This window comes from Panthera tigris, chromosome F2 (genome assembly GCF_018350195.1).
Source record: "Panthera tigris isolate Pti1 chromosome F2, P.tigris_Pti1_mat1.1, whole genome shotgun sequence".
Taxonomy (NCBI): Eukaryota; Metazoa; Chordata; class Mammalia; order Carnivora; family Felidae; genus Panthera; species Panthera tigris.
In genome coordinates, this window is record NC_056676.1 from 56,830,652 (window position 1) to 56,854,956 (window position 24,305).

At 36.0% G+C, this 24,305-nt stretch overlaps 1 protein-coding gene across 3 annotated transcripts in view; it reads right to left on the reverse strand.

The window, feature by feature from the left end:
• CSMD3 (CUB and Sushi multiple domains 3) overlaps nt 1–24,305 on the reverse strand; it is a 1,242,212-nt gene that overhangs the window by 434,046 nt on the left and 783,861 nt on the right. For all 3 annotated transcript variants that reach the window (XM_042973241.1, XM_042973240.1, XM_042973239.1), the window contains 3 exons: nt 11,055–11,237; nt 5,933–6,259; nt 2,017–2,211 (listed from right to left, as the gene is read on the reverse strand). In XM_042973241.1, coding sequence (XP_042829175.1) covers nt 2,017–2,211; nt 5,933–6,259; nt 11,055–11,237 — 705 coding nt within the window. The remainder of the gene's footprint in view (nt 1–2,016; nt 2,212–5,932; nt 6,260–11,054; nt 11,238–24,305) is intronic.

The following is a 24,305-nucleotide window of genomic DNA, read 5'->3' on the forward strand; positions in this document are numbered from 1 at the left end:
TTTTTAAAAATATGTATTTATTTATTTATGAGAGTGTGAGCGGGGGAGGGAGAGAGAGAGAGAGAGAGAGAGAGAGAGAGAGAGAGAGAGAGGGAGAGAGAGAGAGAGAGAGAATTCCAAGCAGACTTCGCTCTCAGCACAGAACTGGACATGGGGCTTGATCTCACAACTGTGAGATCATGATCTGAGCTGACATCAAGAGTCAGACACTCAATGGACTGAACCACCCAGGTGTCCCCTTCTACATCTTTTTAAATAAAACAGATATGTAACCTTTGGTACTGGAGTGGAAGGAGAAAAGAAGAATGTTAATCCCAATGTGACAATTCTAAATGAAGCTCCACACCTCATATACACAACCTATAGATTCTAAATCGACACACTATAGGGGTGCCTAGATGGCTCAGTCAGTTAAGCATCTGACTTTGACCTAGGTCATGATCTTGTGGTTTGTGAGTTCCAGCCCCGTGATGGGCTCTGTGCTGACAGCTCGGAGCCTGGAGCCTGCTTCAGATTCTGTGTCTTCTCTCTCTGCTCCTCCCCTGCTCATGTTCTGTCTCTCTGTCTCTCAAAAATATATAAATGTAAAAAAAAAATTTTTTTTTTAACGTTTATTTATTTTTGAGACAGAGTGAGACAGAGCATGAACGGGGGAGGGGCAGAGAGAGAGGGAGACACAGAATCAGAAGCAGGCTCCAGGCTCTGAGCCATCAGCCCAGAGACCGCGGGGCTCGAACTCACGGACCGTGAGATCGTGACCTGGGCCAAAGTCGGACGTCTAACCGACTGAGCCACCCAGGCGCCCCCCAAAAAAATTTTTTTAATAAATAATTTGACACACTATGCTGGGTATATTTTATTTTTAAGTAGATCATCCTTCCTTCTTGTCAATATAATTAGTGACTTTAGATAAGTGTATATATTCAAAGATGTAAACTTTCAAACGTTGCATACACACACGCATACATTACACACATACATTCCTGTGCATTTTCTTGACTATATCTTATTGAGTAAATCAAAATTGAAAAAACATGTTTAGTGAACTATGCTGACAAAAAGTACACATTTTAAATAATGGCTGCTTTAGCATAAATTTATTTATTGCAAATAGTAATTGTTAACACATTTTTGAAGATTCAATATCGATACCATAAATAGTTAAAATACCAAGAAAAAAGATGACTAGAAAGTGTACTAAACTGTAACTCTGAAGTACCCTAAAGAGAATTTGCACATGCAACGAATATTTACCATTTATTAATGTATACCTTTTATTAAGAGTTCTTTTTAAAGGGGACTTTTTAAAAGGTTTCTAAGCAATTATTTTAACATGAAAAACTAAAAGTGTAATTTGTTTAACACATATACCTAATGTATATATGCATATATGGTTAAATACAGTCTCCAGTGCACAATGATGATGGTATAATAGAAGAAGATAGGATTCAGTAGGAAGAGAGGGAAAGATTAGGGCCTGAGGTCCCTGGTTGGGGAAAAACACCTATTTTGCAACAATGTTGGGAGTATCTGACCACAGCAAACCCCCCCCCAGGCCTAAGGTTCTTCTTAAGAACATAACAGACCCCACCTACTTCCTCTCGGGTTTCTCTCAGGAATTTGACAAAAGACCGAAGTATGGCCATAGACCACCCCTCATACAATGGAAACGAGCCAATCAGGAATGGACAACCCAGCACCTAGAGCTATCAAGCCAATAAGGTAGAACCTGAGGAGGAACAAGGGGGAAGGAGGGAGTGGGTGCTGACCAGAACCTTCTACAACAGGGACTCTTGCCTATAGTCACAGGCATTCACTTTCTAATGTTCTCTCTCTGTAAAGAGAGCTTTTCTACTCTTCTTCCTCTCTGATCTTATATTCTAAAGAATTTTGGCCTGCTGCTCATTTTGTGTTCACCTCTTCATTCTTCAAAGTGGCGAGACAACGAGTCCCGGGTATTGTGGTAAAAAATCCTGCAACGATGGGGTTATAATTTTCACTGACCATTGCACTTACCTCCACATCTTGGAATTGGTCCACTCCACATTACTTTTCCATCCATAAGAATACACGTAATTGTCTCTGTTCCCTGGGTTTTAATAAATCCTTCTTCACAAATAACTGAAATCGAACTTCCTAATTGAAAGTTGTCCCCAAACCGCCGTGCATTGATTGGTATTCCAGGATCAGGACATTCATTATGCCCAAATGCTGGAGAAGAGGAGACAAACAAAAACACACAAACAAGCAGTATGAGAGGGACCCTTGTGTATGTGGAGTGAGAAAAACTGACTTTTGAAAAGATTATGTTTATATCTAGATAAGCCTTTATTTTTTAAAAAAGAAAAAAAAAATGAGAGCCTCTCCTTTGACCCTGTTTGCCTGTGACGTATATCCATGATGTGAATAGGTATGATTGTTTTAAAATATGAATTATAATCTAAGATTACATTTCAAAATAGAATTGTTTCTGCTTACTTCTGGAGATCACTGGGGTTTACGGTATGTAAAATTTTCTGTATAAACTGTTCAGAATCCAATTATTGTGAATACAAAGCACGTTGACCACATCTCACTGCAAACTTTCGTGATGTTACTCCTTGGAATGGAGAAATATCTTGTGAGGCTATAGTGAAATGTTCCAATCTGGTATGAAAGTCTTAAAATTTCTTTCTAATTTTCCATTTGTCATCTATTTTCTGCCATCTAGGAAAAGGGAAGGGAGCTAACTCTTATAATTACTATGTTCTAGCCACTGCTATAAGGAGCTTTGGAAATGTCATTATCTCATTTAACATTTAGAACTTTAAAGAGTAATGTGAGATTCAGCAACAGATAAGTATTTGCCTCAGGTCAGAGAGATAGGAATGAAATGTATCCCTTTGTATGGCTTCTAATTTTTTTCTCAACAACATATTGTATCTTGGGTTATTTGTTTCTTGTCTCAAGAGAATGTGAGTTCTTTAAAAAAAATTTTTTTTTAATCTTTATTTATTTTTGAGAGAGAGAGAGACAGAGGCAAGTGGGGGAGGAACAGAGAGAGGGAGACACAGAATTTGAAGCAGGCTTCAGGCTCTGAGCTGTCAGCACAGAGCCTGACACTGGGCTCGAACTCACAAACTGTGAGATCATGACCTGAGCTGAAGTCCGATGCTTAACCTACTGAACCACCCAGGCGCCCTAAGAAAATGTGAGTTCTTGAATTCAGAGCCACTTTATTTTATTTTGTGTCTCCCAGGATATATTTAGGCAAGTCTTAGCAAGTCAGCAGCAGTGTAGGGACAATATGCTTACATATTAATATGCTTGAATTTCTGAAGATTATAGATTAAATGAGCCCTCCAAATTTCTCATTTTATTCATCTGTATGACTAAACATGCACCATAAATGTTTAAATTAGCACAATACAAATGGAAGAATATTTAAAATAGCAAAATATAAATGTGTAAAAAATAGTTTGTGAGGTATTTACATTATTATTATATTCATGCTATACATAAGTACATGCAGTTATTTTAAATTTTCTCATTAATCATTACTTTGATATTGTTCATAAATTACATAATTTTGATTTACCATTCTCCTCATTTTTAAGTTAAATGGTATGGAAGAATATTAAGGTAAATTCTAAAATATAGACAATATATTTTTGTAGATACACTTATTTCTAATTATTGGTTTTTGTTGTGATTCTAAAAGACCCAAAAACCATAAAAAGAGGTTAGAGTAGAAGAGAGCCAAAGGATAAGAGACTCTTAAAAACTGAGAACAAACTGAGGGTTGATGGGGGGGTGGGAGGGAGGGGAGGGTGGGTGATGGGCATTGAGGAGGGCACCTTTTGGGAAGAGCACTGGGTGTTGTATGGAAACCAATTTGACAATAAACTTCATATATTGAAAAATAAATAAATAAATAAAATAGAAAACTAAAAAAACAAAAAAAAACAAAAAAACAAAACAAAACAAAACAAAAACCGCAATTGATTAAGCCTCATTGTTCCTATATATAATGCCTGATAGTTTTTTTTTTCAGAAAAAAAATAACTTCAGTAGAAAACATTAAATATAAGAATTTTCATATGATCAATTAAATTATTTACTAGAGAAACAGAACAAGAAACAAGGAGGCATATTTCCATAATTCCCTGAAGGTACCATAAACATTAAAGTTAAAAATAATGTGCCTTGAAGACAAAATAAAAATTATAAATAAATAGAGAAGTGTGTGTGTATATATATATGTGTGTGTATATATATATATATATATATATATATATATATATATATATATATATATCTTTATACATATGAAATATTTTTAAAAGGACTTTCAGATAAAGCAACTCTTTTATACAGCAGTCTGTATGACACATGTCACAGCTAATTTAACTTTAATGATATACAATTACATGTTGACAATTTCACCACTAGTGACACTTGGAAAAGGCAATAACTGCTTTCTGTTACTAATTGCCAAAACTCAGCACTGATTGTCAGGGTTAGGGATGTGATTCTTTTTTTTTTTTTTTTTTGAATATTTATTTATTTTTGAGAGAGAGAGGAAGAGAGTGAAACGGGGAAGGGCAGAGAGAGAGGGAGACACAGAATCCAAAGCAGGCTCCAGGCTCTGAGCTGTCAGCACAGAGCCTGACGTGGCTTGAACTCATGAACAGTGAGATCATGACCTGAGCCAAAGTTGGAGGCTTAACCGACTGAACCACCCAGGCACCCCTGGATGCAATTCTTTTTTATAGAACAGGAAACTAGATCCTATTGTCATATGTCACAAATATTAACAAATATTAACTCATCAAGTTGGTCAATATGTGCCAGAGTGTGGTACCTTCAAGGGAGGGGGAGGAAAAAAAAAAAAAAAAAAAACAAGAAAAATCAGTAGTGTTCTATTCTTTAGGAAAACATTTGCAAACAGAAGCATTAGTATGTGAGTATATTAACCTACTATGATATATTCTCCTTCATGTGATTCATCTTTTTGCTATATTTTTGGCATTTTTTTTTCAAAAAAAATACAAAGAATGTGAGTGACAATAGCTAAATAACCTCAAAGAAATGTCAAAATATAGCAACATAGTAAACACAATTAAATAAGATGTTAAGGTAGTAGTTCAAAAGGCAAGTAAGCAATGACAGCTAATGTTTATTGAGCATTTACTATGCACTATCTACTCCATGCCAAATTATTTGCCTGCATCACCTAATTTATTCCTTATAGAAACCAAAGATGGTTTTACTGATGAGGACACTGAGGCTCAATTTTAAACCTAAAAATGGGGCAAAGCCAATATTTGAAGTTGTATAGTTTCACTGTAGAAAGGATGCTCTTAATCTCTAAGGTATTTCTTCCCCATGGTGGCAGGTCAGTGGTCTACTGCTCCTATGTTAATGATTTTCTCTTCTGTAATGTTTCTTGTGAATTTCAGCCTTGTGAATTTCATCTCTAGAATTGTAACTCTGTGCTGTCATTATTGGTTTAAGGTTCCCTATTGGTTTATGAATATTTTGAAAGAAAGATTTATTTCCCTTATATGTTTTCACACCAATAATGGAGCAAAGTATATGATACACTTTAGGTTTGATCTTATGCTTATAAGATTTAATAGAATAAACTAATATATTGGCTGACATCATAATATTTGAAACATATTTCCTTAATATCAGACCTCTCACAAACCAAGAGAAATGACACAATAGGGAGTAAAATATGGTTGGAAATGAAGAATTATTCCTGGTACATTATATATATATATTGAGGGAGAACTTGTTCAAGTTTATATATATATATATATATATATATATATATATATATAACATTGTTTAAGTTTCCTTGTCTATGGAACCAGAGAGCTGGTTTACATGATTCCTTTCTAGCTCTACTTGGTAGAAATACATTATATGGAAAAGATAAACTTACTGTTATAAGTGATGTTGAAGCCACGTCCTGACATTGAGTGGTCAGCTTGAAATTCCAATCGCAGTATATGACTATTACTAGTCAGATGGGAGGGCACCTCGGCCCCAGTAAAGGTTCCAAGAATCGGGGAGTCTGGAGAGTCACCATCTTTAACCGCAAGGAAGTCAAACTGAGATTCCAGATCAAAGTCATTAAAAGAAAGATGTATCCGACTCCCTGGATCAGAGATTATGGTCCAGATGCAGTTTAAATTATTTCCATACCCTTCTGGGTAATCAGGAGAAAGCACTGTTCCCATTGGTGCAGTAAAGTTAGACAGGCAAGGAACTGTTAAAATTATAAAATACAATAAAGGTTCAAAAGTAATATTTCACCTTATTTTGCCACATTCTACAACTATGATAACCAATTAGTAGCTTGAAAAAAATAAGATTAAACAATGTAAATTATCTTATAAAACAGAGAAAAAAAGGTTACTATTTTCACATATTAGAAAAGGCAACTATTACTTTGGATAACCGTGTGTTTAAATATGCACAAAAATATCATAGGAGTAATAAAGGCAATTTATTTAGACATCTATCATATTTATGTTAGAGTGCTGTTCAAGGTTTTTGTTTCTTTGCATATGAAAGAAGACTGGTGAGGCACCTGGGTAGGAAAGAAGACTGGTGAGGCACCTGGGTAGCTCAGTCGGTTAAGCAAGGGACTCTGGATTGATTTCTGCTTCAGGTCATGATCTCACCCTGGGGGGATCGAGCCCCACGCAGCCTCTGTGCTGAGCTGCTGATTGTAGAGCCTTCTTGAGATTCTCTCCCTCTTCCTCTGCCTTGCCCTTCTCCTTCCCTCTCTCTCTCTCTTTCTCAATTAAAAAAAAAAATGGTGAAATATATACAGATTTCCATACAAAGCAATAATGCGCATCAAATGATTGAAGACAAAAAATATTATGCGGATATTAACAGAACTGGGATGTTGTAGCACAGACAAAACGTGGACGAGGGTGGTGACTAGGTGAGTTTCAATCCTACCATTGCCATGGGAAGCTCTAAGAGTTTACAACACAGATAAGGAGACAAAGGAGACAAACTAACTTTTATAAACATCCACCACTAGTGGCTAATGCTGGAAAAATAACTAAACTCACACCTTTCTAAGATGAAGTCTCTCACTGCCCCTGCTCCATCCCTCTCCAGTTTTCTTTTAACTTTTCAAAACATCTAAGCTAAAGTATCACACAGAACATTTAGAAAGTCGAAAAAAGATAAAAAACAGAAAAGTAAATGGTCTTAGTGCATAGCGGATTTCATAAAGGAATGATGTATTGTCTTCTGGTGTTTTTTATTACATAATTTAAACAAAATCAAACTCATCTAATTTTGCACCAAATTTTATTTACAAAGAGTATGAACCTTAGGCCTGAAAATAGTTTGCTAAATTTCTGTCTAGAAAAGTTGTATTAACTTTTACTGAAATATAACTCATACTGAAATATAATTAATACGTTAGAGAGTACAAAACCTCCACCAGCATAAAATATTATGACTATTTGACCTTTCTTAATTGATAGGAACAATGATATCTCATATTAGTAACTTGCCCTTCTTTGCCTACTAGTAAATATGAAGATTCCTCCATTTTCTCTTTTTTGGGAATTATAGGCTCATGAAATCTGATATTTAAGACTATGAACTCTTAGTTTATAATATTCATTCAATATTACAATTCATATAGTATTCCTACATTATTCTGTTAATAATTTTAGCATAATTTGTTTTAATTTGAGTTAAAAATAATAATTTCTTTATATTTCATTTAAGTTCAGATCTTTTATTAACATTCAGAAATTAGACCAATATCTACCTATCTACAGAAATATAAAGACAAAAATATACCTATACCTACATATATGCATAAAATATGTAAAATAACGATAGGGATTATATATATATGTGTTTGTGTGTGTGTGTGTGTGTGTGTGTGTGTGTGTGTGTGTATATATAATCAGTTACTTATTATACATGTATAATTATTTATCATTTTAAATAAATACTTTCTAACCTAAGCTTGCCTCATCTGTACGGACCGATGTTAAAACCAGGTCTTGGAAACTGATAGCCACTGGGCTGGATCCAGACTGCAAATGTGTTTGATACAATTTTTTCTTATGCCTGTACAAAAATTTGAAGTCACACTTTAAAATCAATCTATCTCACATTGAGGCGGAAAAATGTGGAGTTCTAGCTTCTTTGAAAAAGTGAATGCACTACAGTTTGCCTACCACTTCCATAATGGGGACACACGTACCTAGTCCTGTGCCCTTTTCAAACTTTTACCTGCCTGCATCCAGGAATCTTCTGATTATATAACCCTTGATCTAAATGTAGGCTCAGCAAACGTGTTCTGTAAAGGGACAGATAGTAAATCCTTTGGCTTTATAAGCCACATGGTTAATTTTGCAACTACTTAAGTCTCCCACTATAGCAGGAGTCAACTCTTAACTCTTCCTATAGCAAGGAAAGCAGCCATGTGCAACAGGTAAACCAAAGTACACAGTTCTGTTCCAGTAAAACTTTGTTTCCAAACGAGGCTTCAGGCTAGATTTGTCACACAGTCCTTAGTTTGCTAGTCTCTGATCTAAATGATCCCCATTTGGGACAAGGGATGACCAAAATCTGTCATGCTGATCTCCTTTGTCAGATAAGTAGGCCAATGCCAATATAATACTCTAAACCCTTAATTGTATTAGATGCAGTTGTTACTGTAATTTCCTTTGACTCAGTGTTATATTTCTGTGAGTACCATATGAATTTTACAGTAGTAACTTAATATTGTTAGATGTATCTTTATGTACTTTAGTACATAGGGACTTTTTCTTTTAAAAAAGTCTCATGTCTATTCTATTGTTGCCTATTTTTTTACCTAGCTGTGTATCAGCACATTACATCCGTTCTCAAAGAAATTATGTTAGGATTTTTACTGAAATTTCAAGGCAATTTCTATATAATTCACATATTTAATATAATGCCCTCTCATTCTGTAACATGCATCTATCTCTTTTTTTTTTTTCCATAAACTCTCCTTTTCTGAATAAGCTTGTAATTTTCCGTGAGTTATTTGGAATTATGTAAGAATTATTTCTACATATTTTATAATTTTATTTTTCTGAGTAAACTAACTTTCAATTACATTTTCAAATTAGATATTGTTGGTATACAGGAAACTATTCGTTACTACATATTTATAATATATCAAGTTTTAGGACTTTATTCTTTTTAAAAATAGTAAAAAATGTCTTCTCTAGAATTTCAAGAGTTTAATTTGTTTTAGTCAGCATTATTTTAAATATTTTATTGACTGTATTTTAGCATCTCTTAAATGACTTAAAATAGTTTTATTTTTTATTTTCTTTTAAATTTTTTAATGTGTATTTTTTAGAGAGAGAGAGACACAGAGCATGAGCAGGGGGAGGAGCAGAGACAGAGGGAGACACAGAATCTAAAGCAAGCTCCTGGCTCTGAGCTATCAGCACAGAGCCAGACACAGGGCTCAAACCCATGAACTGTGAGATCATGACCCAAGCCGAAGTTGGATGCTTAACCAACTGAGCCACCCAGATGCCCCCAAATAGTTTTATTTTTGGTGTGATACACTACATTACTAGATTCTCCATATTACACAAACATTGTCTCCATGGAAGGATACCTAGAACTAAAGGTCTTTAAGTGAAATCTTTTGAAGTATTGCTAAGGTTTCCACAATGCTAACGAAATCCAATCAAATTCTCCTAATATATTGTCTTCTTTCACAGCAGGAACTTCACAAGGTGATCTTGGTTAGGGATGAACACTGGCATTAAAGGAGAGGGATCTATTGAGGAGGTCTATGCTCTCTTCCTCCCCTACATCCCCTAAAGAGCAAGCAAAACATATTTTAATTAGGGAAATTTCTGGAACATTTGAAAAATACCCACTTTGCTAAAACATCAGATTAGGTATCATTGCAATATGTATCCAGACACTATACTGAGAGATAGTATTGCTTGCTTATTTTCTATTTTCTTTTTCATTTCTTTCTTTTTACTTTTTTGTTTTGTTTTTGTTTTTGAAGAGAGAGAGAGAGAGAGCTTGCATGAGTAGGGCAGAGGCGCAGAGGGGAAGAGAGAGAGAATCTCAAGTAGGCTCCACATTCAGTGCAGAGCCCAACACGGGGGTCAAGACCTGAGCTGAAATTCAGAGCCAGACACTCAACCAAATGAACTACCCAGGTACCCCTATTATTTTTAACTATGCAAAATATATATTAGATGACCTGTAGTCTCTTTAAAAGTTCTGTTACTACTTTAAAAATGTTAAATAACTTCAGAATGCTACATAAGAAACATTTTTTTTATTTTCATGAGTATCGGCTTTCTACGTTACCATTGAATAGTGAATAGTCAAAACCAAAAAGCAAAATTTTCCATATTGCACCCATATCTGGGAAGTTACATTTGTTGGTATTTAACTGAAACTAAAAGTATATCAATAGATAATACAAATTATATTTTTGTTGTAGTTACATTGGAATGTTTTCATGTATTTAAACAAATACATTCTTTTAATCTAACCATACTGTATATCATAAACATTAATGGAGTTTTTTTCTGTGCAATATAAATAAACGGCACATAAGTATGCATTAGTGTGAGCATCTACAAGCAAAAATAAGTTCATGCATTATACATAGAATATAAGCTTTAAATATTTTAAGTGTTTCTGATTGAAAATAAGCATATACTATCTTGTTAAAATAAATAAATGAATCTACTAGAATTAGCTCAGATGTATAATTTCCATAAGAGGTATCCTATCTATAAAGTATAAAGTGCCATCAATAAAATTCTATAAGAACAGATGTAATATATATTTTGCAATTACCAAGTGAACTATGTTAACTTTATTTAAATCTTTAATGAAATTTATAATTTGGCATAAGCACACTTGTTAAAGATAGTATCACAAAGTGCTACTCATTCAAAAATAATTACACGGTTCCAGCTCTTTGCAATTAATTACAAAAGCAATTATATGCAAGGACAGGGTAACATATGCTGTCAGAAAGCAAAGCATTTGGTACTCACAGATACAGATGGGTATGTTTGCAGACCATTGGTTATTCTCTTGACAAACAATGGATTTCTCTCCAATTAATTCAAACCCAAACTGGCACTCGAACCTTAAAACATCACGATTAGAAAATCCATCTCCTTCTCTAATTCCATATAAGGGTGTACCAGGATCACCACAACTTTCTTTTTCAATTTCTGCAAAAATAGAAGATTAAAGTCACCTTCCAAGGGTTTTAGGCATATGATATCCGCATCACCAGTTTAGTAGATGTACACTCTCTATATCTGAGATATATCAGAAAAAAAAGATTAATACATTTTCCAAATTTAATTTTTTTCTTTTGCTACTCTTCTTTTAATTTTTTTAATGTTTATTACTTTTGAGAATGAGAGAGAGAGAGAGAGTGCACAAGCAGGGGAAGGGCAGAGAGAGAGGGGGAGACACAATCTGAAGCAAGCTCTAGGCTCTGAGCTGCCAGCACAGAGACTGATGCGAGGTTTGAACCCACAGACCACGAGATCATGACCCGATCCGAAGTCAGACACAATCAACTGAGCCTCCCAGGTGCCCCTCTTTTGCTATTCCTGTGAACACAATTTGATGACATGACCTTTAGGGAACAATTAATGTAGTTCTCTCATTTTGTAGATGGGAAAACTGAGGTCATCAGAGCACAGGGCAGTGTTTGTGCCCAACAGCACAATTATGACAAGATTTAAATTTCTGTGTGCACTACATATATGCACACACCTATATACACATGTATGCATTTCCCCCAAATACTGAAAACATCTCTTATCTGTACATGATGCAGTGAACCCTTACATCATGACCAGGATGTGAGGTAATGTCTGCCTCAGTGCTCCTACAGCTCTCAGTGAATGCCTTTCCCCTAGGAGCTGCCATTTTCCCTGATACTTGTTGGTTTAATTCTTTCCCCTACTAGACCCCCCCAAAAAAACTCCTTAGGACAGGTATCAATTTTGTATTCCAAATTACCCAGATACGTTCCTCCAGAAATGTTTTTTATATGAGTTAAAATGAAGAAGGTTGGTTAAAATTCTCTTAAAAGCACATGAAAGCACTCTCTTAACTTGTATTCAAAGAGGCTCCAAATGTCTGGGGTCTTCACGTGAAGCTATGAATGTCAGTGGTAAATTACTGTGATGGTTGTTTAGGTTTTTAATTCACGTGAAATCATATTAATACAGTTCTCAAAACTACAGCAAAAAAATTAAAATTACAGTTAAAAGGTAAAAGTTGGAGATAAAGTTATGGCCTCTATTCTGATATTCCAACAAGCCTACATTGTTGGTTCTGCAATCTACCAGCACCAATTTAGTGTGTATCTTTCTGATTCTTTCCCCATGCTTTTATAATTATATATAGACATACATAATATGGAATATTATAAACATCTATATTTATACGAATATAAAAATCTTATCTACAACCATATAGTATTGTTTACGTATGTATGATACTTTATGTGGTAGTATGCTGTCACAGGTATTCTATAACTTGCTCTATTTTAACCAAACAATAATTTTGGATTAACTTTTGAACACCCTTATATTTTTAGCAGAAACCACATATGGGTACAATGATTCCTTTAATACACTGGATTTGATATTTTCTTTTTACTCATGCCGTAGTGACTTTAGTCTAGATTTTTGTGTAATTCTATCCCTATCCAGGTGTAATATCAGGGGAAGAGGTTTGTAATTTTGCAACTTTCACTGGTCTTTAGGCTAGTTTGTAGAACAGGAAAAGTTAGATCCCTGGGTGTTAGAATGTGTTAAGAGAAAATGTTGGCTGAGTGTGGGCTAATTTTGAAGTAGGTATCTGACTATCAGTTTAATCTCTCCAAAATTTTTTTTTCTACTCAAAGCATTTTTTGGGGGGTGGCAGAGGAAGGGGCAATATTGGCAACTTACATATTTTAGAAAAATGACATTTTCCAGGATTTGGAAAATGTTAAGTGGGAGTAAACAGGCTTAAGTGCTAGGTTATGGTGGGATGACATTGTCAACAGGCTCACAAAATTGCATTTCTCTCATGCCTTGAAATTGAAATTGTTTCTGTTATCGAAAAAATGAATTCTTCTTCATCTGAAAATGTCTTTATTTTGCCCTCACTATTGAATGATAGTTGATAAGCCACAGATTTTAATTCAAAGTTATGTTCCATCACCATTTTGAAGGTGTTTTTCCCTGGCCTTGTATCCATCCAGTAATTCTGATGAGAAATATGATACCAAAGGGATTCTAATTTTCTTACAATTAATCTGTCCTATGCATCTTTCTTCTAGCTTACCATAAATAGTGGCATTCCTTTTTAGACTTGCTGGGGTTTTTACTTTGTTTTATCTTATTTTATTTTATTTTATTTTATTTTATTTTATTTTATTTTATTTTATCTATTATTTTATTTTATTTTGTTTTCTTTTATTTTTAGTTTAAAGAGAGAGAGAGAACATGGGTCGGGGAGAGGGGCAGAAGGAGAAAGAGAGAGAATCTCAAGCAGGTTCCATGCTCAGTGTGGAGCCTGATGCAGGGCTCAATCTCACAACCCTGGAATCATGACCTGAGCTGAAATCAAGAATCGTATGCTCAAATCAACTGGAGCCATCCAATCGACCCTAGACTTGCTGTTTTTAATGTCACTATCATTTACCTAGGTATTGGTTTATAATTTTTTTATACTTGGCACTTGATAGATTTTATCTGTCAAATAACTTGCAAGGTTTTTTTTAAGTTTTAAGAAATTTTTAGCAGTCTTTCCTTTAAAATATTGTTTCTTATATACTCTCATCTCTCTAAAACTCATTTACATTGAATATTGGAATTTGAGGTCTAGCCTTCCTGTTGCTCAATCTTTCAAATTCTCATTTTTGAAATTCTCTATTCTGCATTGTTGAAGAAAAATATATGTAAATATATATGTATATATTGATTACATATAATTAGTAAATTATATACAATTTACTAATTACATATATTCCAACTTATATATACATGTATATGCATATATATATATGTTTATCTAATTCCATGTTTAACCTCAATTCAACCTATAGACTGAAAAATTATGTTGTCATTTCTTGAATATTTAATGATTATTACTTTTTATTGTTTCATAAACTTCTATTATTTGTTCATGAATACAGTTTCTGCCTTTATTTTTGTGAGGATATCTATATAATGATTTACAATGATTTTCTTTTCCTCTCTTAACTATGTTTCCTTGGGTATAAGTAGAAGCGTATGAAGAGAGCAGCAGAGAAAATGTTCTTCTAAAGCAGCATGTTGGAAGATAATGTGGTAAATCAGACTGGTTGTCAAGCCTGTGATGAAGGGGCAGGAGGAAGTACTTGAGAAGAGAACAAGATTGTTGGCTTTGAGCATCTGTCAAATAAACATTCGTATTTGCTTGCTTCTCTGTAACACTGCAGGTCCTAAAATCCCCATCTTCACCTTCAACACCTGCCACCTTCAAGCTTATTTCTTCTAATATCAGAATCACCTTGTATTTCTAGGTATTAATTTTTCCCTCTATTAATCTGTGGTACAGTCCACTCTTGTGGTCTTCATTTTGAGTTAGAACACTCTTTTTTTGAAAAGATTGTCTATTTATTTTGGGAGATGGAGAGAGCATTTGTGAAGGAGAGGCAGAGAGAGAGGGAGAGAGAGAGAATCCCGAGCAGTTTCCATGCTCAGCATGCAGTTCCCATGTGGGGCTTGATCTCATGACTATGAGATCATGACCTAAGCCAATATCAAGAGTCCGATGCTTAACCAGCTGAACCATGCAGGCAGCCTGGGTGATTACTGCACTGGACTCTCTTCCATATCTGGGCATTTGGCTCCATAACTGAAAAATTTTCCTCTGTGGTAATCACTGTGGTTTCTCAGCATTGTTAGGGGACCCCTCCCTGGAGGCTTCTAGCCCCAGTGCCCAGTGGCCTCTTATGCATAAACTGTAACAGCAGTCTCCCATGATGGCACTGGTTTATGAGATTCTCAGCTTACCTCTGTATTTCACATATGTATATTTACAAGTTTATTTATATATATTTTTCTTAGGAATCTTCTACAGCCTCATGGCAACTGAGATTTCCTCTTCCCATTCTTAAGCATCAGTGAATTTTTAAAATATATTTTCTAACACCTTTGGTTTAGGACTGAGAGTAAGTGCTTACTCTACTATTTTGAAACCACATGTTTCTTTCTTTGCTCCTTGATTTTTAAAAGTCAAACATATACTTTCAAACAAAGATGTAATTTCAAAGCTGCAGTACTCTCAGACTGAAAAACAACATGCAGTAAGTATAATAAATAGATACCTATCATGCATCACTGCCTTTGACATTTTTTTTTTACCTGAGGTGAAACTAATATCTGAACAAATAATCAATATGCAACAGATGGTTGTTACAGTAGAAATAGTCCGAAAGGAAATTAATAATAATGACTATCATTTTTTGAGTATCGAGACTGTACTGGCACCATGAAAACCTTTATTTAAAACATCAATTATGTAATTTAATCCCCATAACAACCCCATGAAGAAATCATTGTCATCTCCATTTACAGATGAGAAAACTGAGGGTCAGAAAAGGTGACTAAAGCTCTAGACTGAATATTTGTGCCTCTCTCATCCCAATTCATATGCTGAAACCTAATCCCCAGTGTGATGGCATTTGGAGGTAGAGTTTTTAGGAGTTTTAGAGTTTCAGGCCATGAAGGTAGGACCCTGATTAATGGGATTCGTGCCCTTATGAAAGAAGCCTTATAAAGCTCCTTTGCCTCTTCTGCCATGTGAGGACACAGGGAGAAGACGGCCCTCTAGGAACTAGGAAATGGACTCTCATCAGGCACCGAATCTGCCAGTACCTTGATCTTGGATTTTCTAGTCTCCAGATTAGATAGATATTTGTTGTTATAAGCCACTGAGTCTATGATATTTTTGTTTCAACAGCACAAAAAAAGACTATAACTTGGACAATTTCACAAAGCTTGTGTATTGCAGAGTTCAGGTATATAGCAGTCTTAATCACGAAACCATATCAGAGGAATTTTTATTCTTTACCCACTTAGAAACATATATTTTGTTTCTAATGTGTACCAAAATAATACTAAGCATAAGGAATATAAAGATAAATAAGATGTTTCCCTTTTGTTCTTAAATGAGGGCACAAAGGAGGTATAGCTAAGTCCCCTTGGAGCTGGAGACTGGCAAACAGGTAAAGGCTTCATTGAAGAGGTGACCCTTGAGCCTTCTTAGGGTTACTTCACTGAATGAAATGGAGAAGGGTAAGGAAGGAAAGGTGGAAGAAAAGCACTATCAGAAAAGATACGTAGTCTTTTTTCTTCTTTTTCCTTCTGCAGGTGGTGACTTGGTTGGGGTTAAGAGGATGAGTCCATTGGGGATACTTTAAAAGAATACCATAGACTGGGTGGTTTATAAACAACAGAAATCTGTTTCTCTCAGTTTTAAGGGTTGGGAAGTTTAAGATCAAATGCCAGCAGATTTGGTGTCTGGAGACAGCCTATTTCCTGGTTAATAGGCAGCCTTCTTTTTGCTGTGATGGGGTCCAGGGCAGGCCATACCAGAGTGGCCACTTTGATGTGTGGATTGTTTTGCGCTGAAGACAATCAGGACCCAAGGGACCCAGGAGGAGCTTTTGCCTCCCTCTCAACTGCCTGAAAGCATTCAGATAGAGAGCCTGGCCTGAAAGGCAGCTATCACCGAAAATAACAAGGAGTATGAGGTGTGTATGATAAGCTGGAAGGAACCCAACAAGGCCTGTTGATTTAGATTCCTCTCCATGTTCCATTGTCTCTGCAGGGCAGGGCAAACATTTGTTTAAAAACATAAGTTCTCCCCTTCTTCCTGTAAATTGTCTTCCTCCCCTTTGAAATCCCAGACCCCTATATCCTTCTCCCTAGATCAGTATGGTATATAAACCTCAATTGTTTGACTCTCAAGGAGCTGAATATCATTGGGGTTAATGTAAATATGAAATCAACATCTGTTTTTCTCCTGTTAGTCTGTCTTATGTCAACTTAATTAGAACCTAGAAGGGAAAACTTTCTTCTCCTATAGTTGTGTCCTCAGGTGGTGGAAGAGGTGAGGGAGTTCTTTGGGGGCACTACTCCCCATTCATTGGGATTCCACTCTGGTGACCTAATCACCTCCCAAAGGCCCCACCTCCAAATCCATCACATTGGGCATTGGATTTCAACATATAAATTTCAGGGGAATACAAATATTCGGCCAATAGCAGAGGCAGTGATGGTGGCACTAAGGGTTGAGGAGGTGGTGAGGTCAAGTAGGTGATAAGGTGGTTGGGGGCCAAACAACAAGAAACAAGACCAAGCAGGCAGGCAGGAATGTTGGAAGATTAAGTATATATAAGGGGATTGTGAAAAGCATAAATTTGACAATAAGGGTAACCAGACTTCTCATTATCAACAAGAAGATGTAGAAAAAGGAAAGGCTTCAAAGAACCCTGAGGGAAAACAAAACTGGGGAATGGGTGTGCACTTGTGTTTAAAATGTAGATAAACACAGATTAGATAGACATAGATTAAATGTATTTACATATATACATATATATGTCAAACATAAAGGAATACACATATATACATATATATATATATATGTGTATGTGTGTGTGTGTGTTCATGTGTGTGTATATGCACACGTATTTTATAGTTCCACTCACTATAAATACAAAGAGCAATAAATCTCTATGGCAAAAGGCACACTAAGTGCCCAGATCTCGGTTTCTAAATGTCATTATTTACTAAAAGGTACCAGGAAGGCTAATTCCAGGGTTGGACAAGGAAAAGAACAATGTAACTCTAGAACACCCTGATGAGTCAAAAAAAAAATTGCTTAAAGAACAGTGGAGACATATCAAAAGCACATAAAGACCAGCTTAAGGGGGTCCCACTGGCCATTCTGGGACAGTTTCACCATCAAAACAACACCAATAATGCTAGATTACAACTGATTGAATGCAATTTAAATGCACAAATCTGTACTGATATAAACATGAGTGAGGAGAGAAAACTCTGCATGTAGAATGACAGTTCAAAAAAAATGTAGAATTAATAAAAATAGAACATCAACATTTTGTAGGCATCATAGCGATTTTGGGTTCTGGGTGAATTTTTGATAAAAAACAAAATAATAGTGTAGTCTTGGATTACCTCTCTGTAAAACAAGTATCAATCACAAAGCTGAAAATGGTGATGTTACCATGGAAAAACCCAGAAAACACTAATTTTGCTGGGTGATCAAGGATCACATAACCAGTGTGGGATATACTGACATTGTTTGCCCCTGATGTGATGCAGTAAGACACTGAGAATAATTTCTGTCGTATTCCTGTCAAGAATGCTTAGCCCAAGTCTGGATAGGAGGAAAGACTGTATGGACTCAGACGGAGGGACATATTGCAAAGAGACATGACGAATTATTGCAATCACTTTGTGAGTTGAATCCTGGACAAGGTAGGCAAAAGAGACATTTTATTTTTAATGTTTATTTATATTTCAGAGAGAGAAAGAGACTGTGCAAATGGGGGAGGGGAAGAGACAGAGGCAGACACAGAATCTGAAGCAGGCTCTAGGATCTGAGCTGTCAGCACAGAGCCTGATGTGGGGCTCAAACTCATCAGCTGTGAGATCGTGACCTGAGCTGAAGGTAGACTCCCAACACACTGAGCCACCCAGGCACCATTAGAGACATTTTTGAATAGTTAGTGAAATTTGAATGGGGTTGTGAATTATTTGATAATGTTGTATCAATGCTGATTTTCTAATCTGGGTGGTTATGTTGTGGTTATGTGAGAGAGAATCTCTGTTTTGGTGAAACTCAAAACTTCTGCAAATTCTTTTTGCTCCTCCTACCCAAAGGTAGAATCAAATTCTCCTCTCTTTGAGTGTTGGGCAGTATTAGTGATAGCTTCTACAAATGGAATATGGCAAAAGGGACATGACCACTTCTCTTAGCTTGTTTTCTAACACTACCAGTTGTCTCAAGCCTCTATTGGTTTGGGGCATGGAGAAACAATCAGCACATTCTACTTTAGCTTGTCCATTGCAGCAAAAACTACAGACACACCAGTGCCCATATTTGACCCAACAGGATTGCCAGAAGCTTGATCTTCCCCAAACTCCCATAAGGGGTTTTCATGCCACCTGGGACTGTGGAGAACTTAATGCCTGAGGGATGAACTTTGACCATCAAGGGGCAGGAAATGGGAAGGAGACCAGTGGATTAATTGCTTACCTCCCTCTTCCCAAAATGGTGGCTTCAAAACACAAATGGCCCACATAACCAAAGACATAGATGTATTTCTTGTGAGGTTGTGGCCAACTCAGAAACACTCAGTAACATATCACCTCATTCTTGACTCTTCCATTTCCCTGCTATAGCCCTTTTCCCCCTTATCTTTGTTGTTTTGGAATTGCACTCCTTCTCTCCTCCCATAAAGTATTTAGTTTATAAGCTATGCCTCAGCATCTGTTTTCTAGGGAATCAAAGCTAGGACAAGTGACTTATCACTGGCAAACAATTAATGGACCAGGTAAGGGGCTGGGCTATCTAATGGTTGTGTAAACACAGATGTGATTTCCAGGAAGATAGGATATTAGCTCTCATTATTGAGTGACCATTATTTGATAGGAGGTTTGCTAAATACTGTAACTGTTTTAAATCATGTATTTCTTACTGCAACACTGAGAAATACTGCAGTATTATTCCAGCTTAATAGATGAAAAAAAAATGAGGTTCTGAGAAGCTGACCAACCTCATCTACACAGAAACAGCTAAAATGAGATGCTATTAAACATTTCTATGACTCCAATAATCACAATCTTTCCCACTGTTCCATGCTGCTTGAGAGAAAAGGATGGAGAGAAAAATGTGAGCCAGGTACTGAAATAATTAAGGAAAAAGAGATGAATTAACTTGATTCCAATATTGGAAGGAAAAAGACAGCAACATTAATTTTAAGAGGTTGTTATCTCAAATGCGTCAACACACTAATCCCACCTGTGTGTGGTACCAGGGTGATTTTAAAACTACTCACTTGTCTTCAAATCCTTTCCATGGAAGACCCTCACAATCTAAATCCTTCCTGGCTTCCCAGTCCTGTCTTCCATTATTTTCCTAGAAGCTACCTAAGTGTCAGGCATGTTAAGAACACCTGCTGTTCCTTTCCACATCCACATGACTTTAGGTATGCCATCTTCTCTGCCTGGAAATAAGACATTCTCCTAATACGCAACACCTTCAGAAATTGCTGTGCATTTCTCAATGTCAGACTATACTTCTTCCCTTAAGACTACCCTGCACTTAGTTGTTCCCTTTTTTCTCTTCTCTAGGCCTTGGGACATACTTGTATATTGGCCCATATATTTTACTGTAATAATTTGTTTACTTATCTGTCACCTCCCATGAGCTTTTATTCATCTTTGCATTTCAAGAGACTACACACATGAGAACAAGAAAAATTTATATATCATTTATGCGTCAGGCAAAGTTCCAAGCACTTGTTACATTTAATCCTGACACAGCCCTATGAGGACCCAAAGAGGTAAGTAATTTGCCTAAAGTCACACATATTTTAAGTGATACAGCTGGGGTTTGAACCCAGTTGATGTAATTACAGAATATGCATTCTTCAGCACTATGTCCTCTCTCAGCCTAATTTTCAAGAAAGAGTTGTGGAATATGTAAAGAAGGAAGAAAGGCAATACAAAGCATACCAAATCATGTAGTTCTAGTAGTAAACAATATAAGCAATCATAAATCCCTATAGTTACAGAAAACTACATATATAGGAAATTATGGAATGGCATGTTCCATTTATGTCTTTTGAATGATTTAAATTGTATAGTTGTCTTATAATTGTAGAATATGAGTGCTGAATATATACCGATTACCTCTCAAGAACCATTCTCCATTCTTTTCTGTCCTGCTTTTTACTCTGGGGGCAGGAGTAAAGGCTGACTCACGTGGGCCCTTAATAGATAGTAGGCTCTTATGCTACCCAACTTTCTCTGTGTGCAACAAATGGTCAGGGAACTGACCAGTCAGGTGGTACTGGAAGGAGATGGGATAAAGAGGTTAGGAAGAGAATGTAATAGGACATTTTTCTCCCAAATCCTCTGCCTGATTACCATGGGATGGCTGTGACCTTTGACAGAAAGCCAAGATTATGTCAGGGTGCCCTCTCCGTATAGCTGTCCTTTGAGAGCTGTGGTTACCATTCCCGAAGGTGATCATGGCTCCCTATTGTCACTAGCCAGGGATACTATATAACCTGTTATTAGTTTCCTTAAGCTCTACCTACATATACTAAATGTGAAGGTGCTATTTGTTTCTGCAGTATTTCTGACTGATAGAGTATAGTTTACAATATTTTGTTTCCTAGAATATAAAATGGAGTTGGGATCTCTTTAACAAATGCTGCCTCCATTGAGAGTCAGCTAAATACTGTGCATCGTTCACAACTCAAATTGGAAGGAAAAAATTGAGCATCCATTTGCAGAGTCAGAGATTGGCATCCAGGGAGGAGCACCGGGTTCTGCTCTTTCTCTTCCTGTTGTGGAGGCAAAGAAATCAGAGGCTGGGGGAGAGGTGCCCAAATAAATGAAGACAGGAGGTCAGAGGAAATACAATCAGCACTACGGAAGCCTCTCTGGCAGTGAGTTGAGAACAAAATTGGAAATGGTTTAAATGGCAGTGGCCGGAATTTGTAGAACAGGACTCTTTCAACACCTTTTCTTCAGTGACCAACTAACTTTGATCCTTGATGCCTAAAGTAATAAACTCTAATTTTAAATTCAATCAGATTTCCAGCCAAAGACTAACATCTGGCCTCAAAGTGACACAGAAATTCTCATTGATCAATCTCTGACTTGACAACAGTTGACACTGTAATTCAAATACTTCACAGAGAAACTGCGTAGGTTAAAAGAAAGTGATGTGTTAAACTTGCAGTTTTGCTGATTCTTAATGTTAAGAAGCCTCTTGGGAATCTCATTACCTTAGCAACGGGCTTACAAAGGTTGTGAAATGTAAAATCATGCAGCTAGAAAAGACCTTGTGAGTTAAATTCGGTCTCACCTTCAAGCATCTCAGACAAATGAGACTGTAGTCAACAGTTAAGAGATTGTGAGAATAAAATCTACAACTTCCCAGGCAAAGTAATAAAGGATGTATTTGCAATAATAAAGGTGGATTTTACAATCATGATGAAAACACTGGCATTTAAAAAAATTAGATTGGATAAAACCATTTAATAAAGAAATATGCAAGATTCAGAACGCTGGTAAATATACCCTGAGACAAAGTTTACGTTTTCCAACAGAGCTGGTACAAAAGAACATCTGTAGCCAGTAGTCAAATCACACACTCTTGATATATAGCAAATAGAGGAACTAAAAAACAAAACAAAACAAAACAAAACAAGAACAAAACAAAAAATAAAAACAAAAACTCAATTCTTAATCGTATGTCACCTTAAAAAGTTAGTGAATACTTTAATATGTTTAATAGAATTAAGAGCTCTTTATCAGTGATAAAAACAATGTGCTTTTTTTTGCTTCTAAATATGATGTTATTTGACATATCGCTAACGTAGACTGGTTTTTATGGTTATATTGATATATTTATAGCAAAACCATTTATATTGTGTCATCTCAGTGCCCAGGTTTCTAACTGAGAGGATATTCGAGGAACTTCAGTTAATATATGTGTATGTAACCAGAGAGTTTGCTAGACTTCATAGGTGCCATGGTCTGAATGTGTCTCCTCAAAATTCAAAGATGATAGTATTAGAAGGTGGACCTTTGGAGGGTGATGAGTTCATGAGGGCTGAGACCTCATGAGTGAGATTAGTACTCTTATAAAAGAAACTCCAGAGAGATCCCTTGTTTCTTCTACCATGTGAGGACACAGAGAGAAGGTGCCAGCAGCAAACCAGGAAGAAAACTCAGCAAAAGGTCACCATGCTAAAACAAACAAACAAACAGCAAACAAAAACAAAGTCCCCACATTAGTACCTTGGTCTTGGACTTCTAGTTTTTAGAACTGTGAGAAATTAATTTCTCTTGTTTATAAGCTACCCAGTCTGTGGTGTCTTGTTGTAGCAGCCCAAATGGATGAAGACAACAAGTATGAAATCTATGAACTTGGATTATGTAGCATTTTCCTCTAACCCAGTGACATATAAGGCTTTCTTCTGACTATGGGTTTCCTGCGGTTTTATGAAAGACATTACATTACTCAAGGGACTGAGGTTATTTTTAGAGACAAGACTAAGTATCCTCTAATTTAATTAAAAAGAAATAATGTACAAAAGTAGGTCTTTAAGTATTAACATATTTCTTGAAATGTCATAGCAGTTCAAAATATACTACAATGTAATGACTCCGAAATTGAGTACCAATGTTAACCGAGTAGTTTCTTAGTCTATAAGTTTTATTGACCACAGCATTCTAATAGTTAAAGGTGAGAATCAGTTACGCGCGCGCACACACACACACACACACACACACACACACACACCCTGATGATGATATAGTCTCTTAGTTCAGAAAATCTAAAGGCTAGTCTTACCAACTTCAAAGTGTAGCAAATTCGTTTCAGTTCAGTATTTACTAAGCATACACTGTGTACCAAGAACTGTGCTAGGAAAAATGGACACAAAAATGTGTGTATCATAATCCTGACCCTCTTTAAGAGCTGTCAAATAGATGTATTCAGCATATATATATTTTTTCAATGAAACCAATATGTTTTTATTGTGCCAGACACCAGTTAAACATTCAGGTTCTTGAGCTAAAAATCTAGATTTAGCAACACTTCTCAAAATGTAAATGTTTTAAAACTCCGAGATGATTTGAGAAGATAAGTGCATTCCGTATGTATTCTGCCTTAAGTGCTATCCTAAAGGTGAAACCTTAAAGTGACAAGTGATTGCTCTTCCCTGACTTGCCCTGAGGTAGTATTCTTAAACTTGACCCATTCTTCATATTCTTAATTTCCTCTAAAGGACCTCCTTAGCATCTGCCTTTAGTCTGGGACTAGGTACAGTGTCTGTGATAAAAGGAAAATGGGGCAAGTTGATTGAGATTAGAAAACCCAGGGACATGCTCAAGGTCATCCGTACTGTAAAAATTTCAAATCAGTTGATGTTATCAACCAGGAAACCATCTAATTATAGATAGTTTATCATT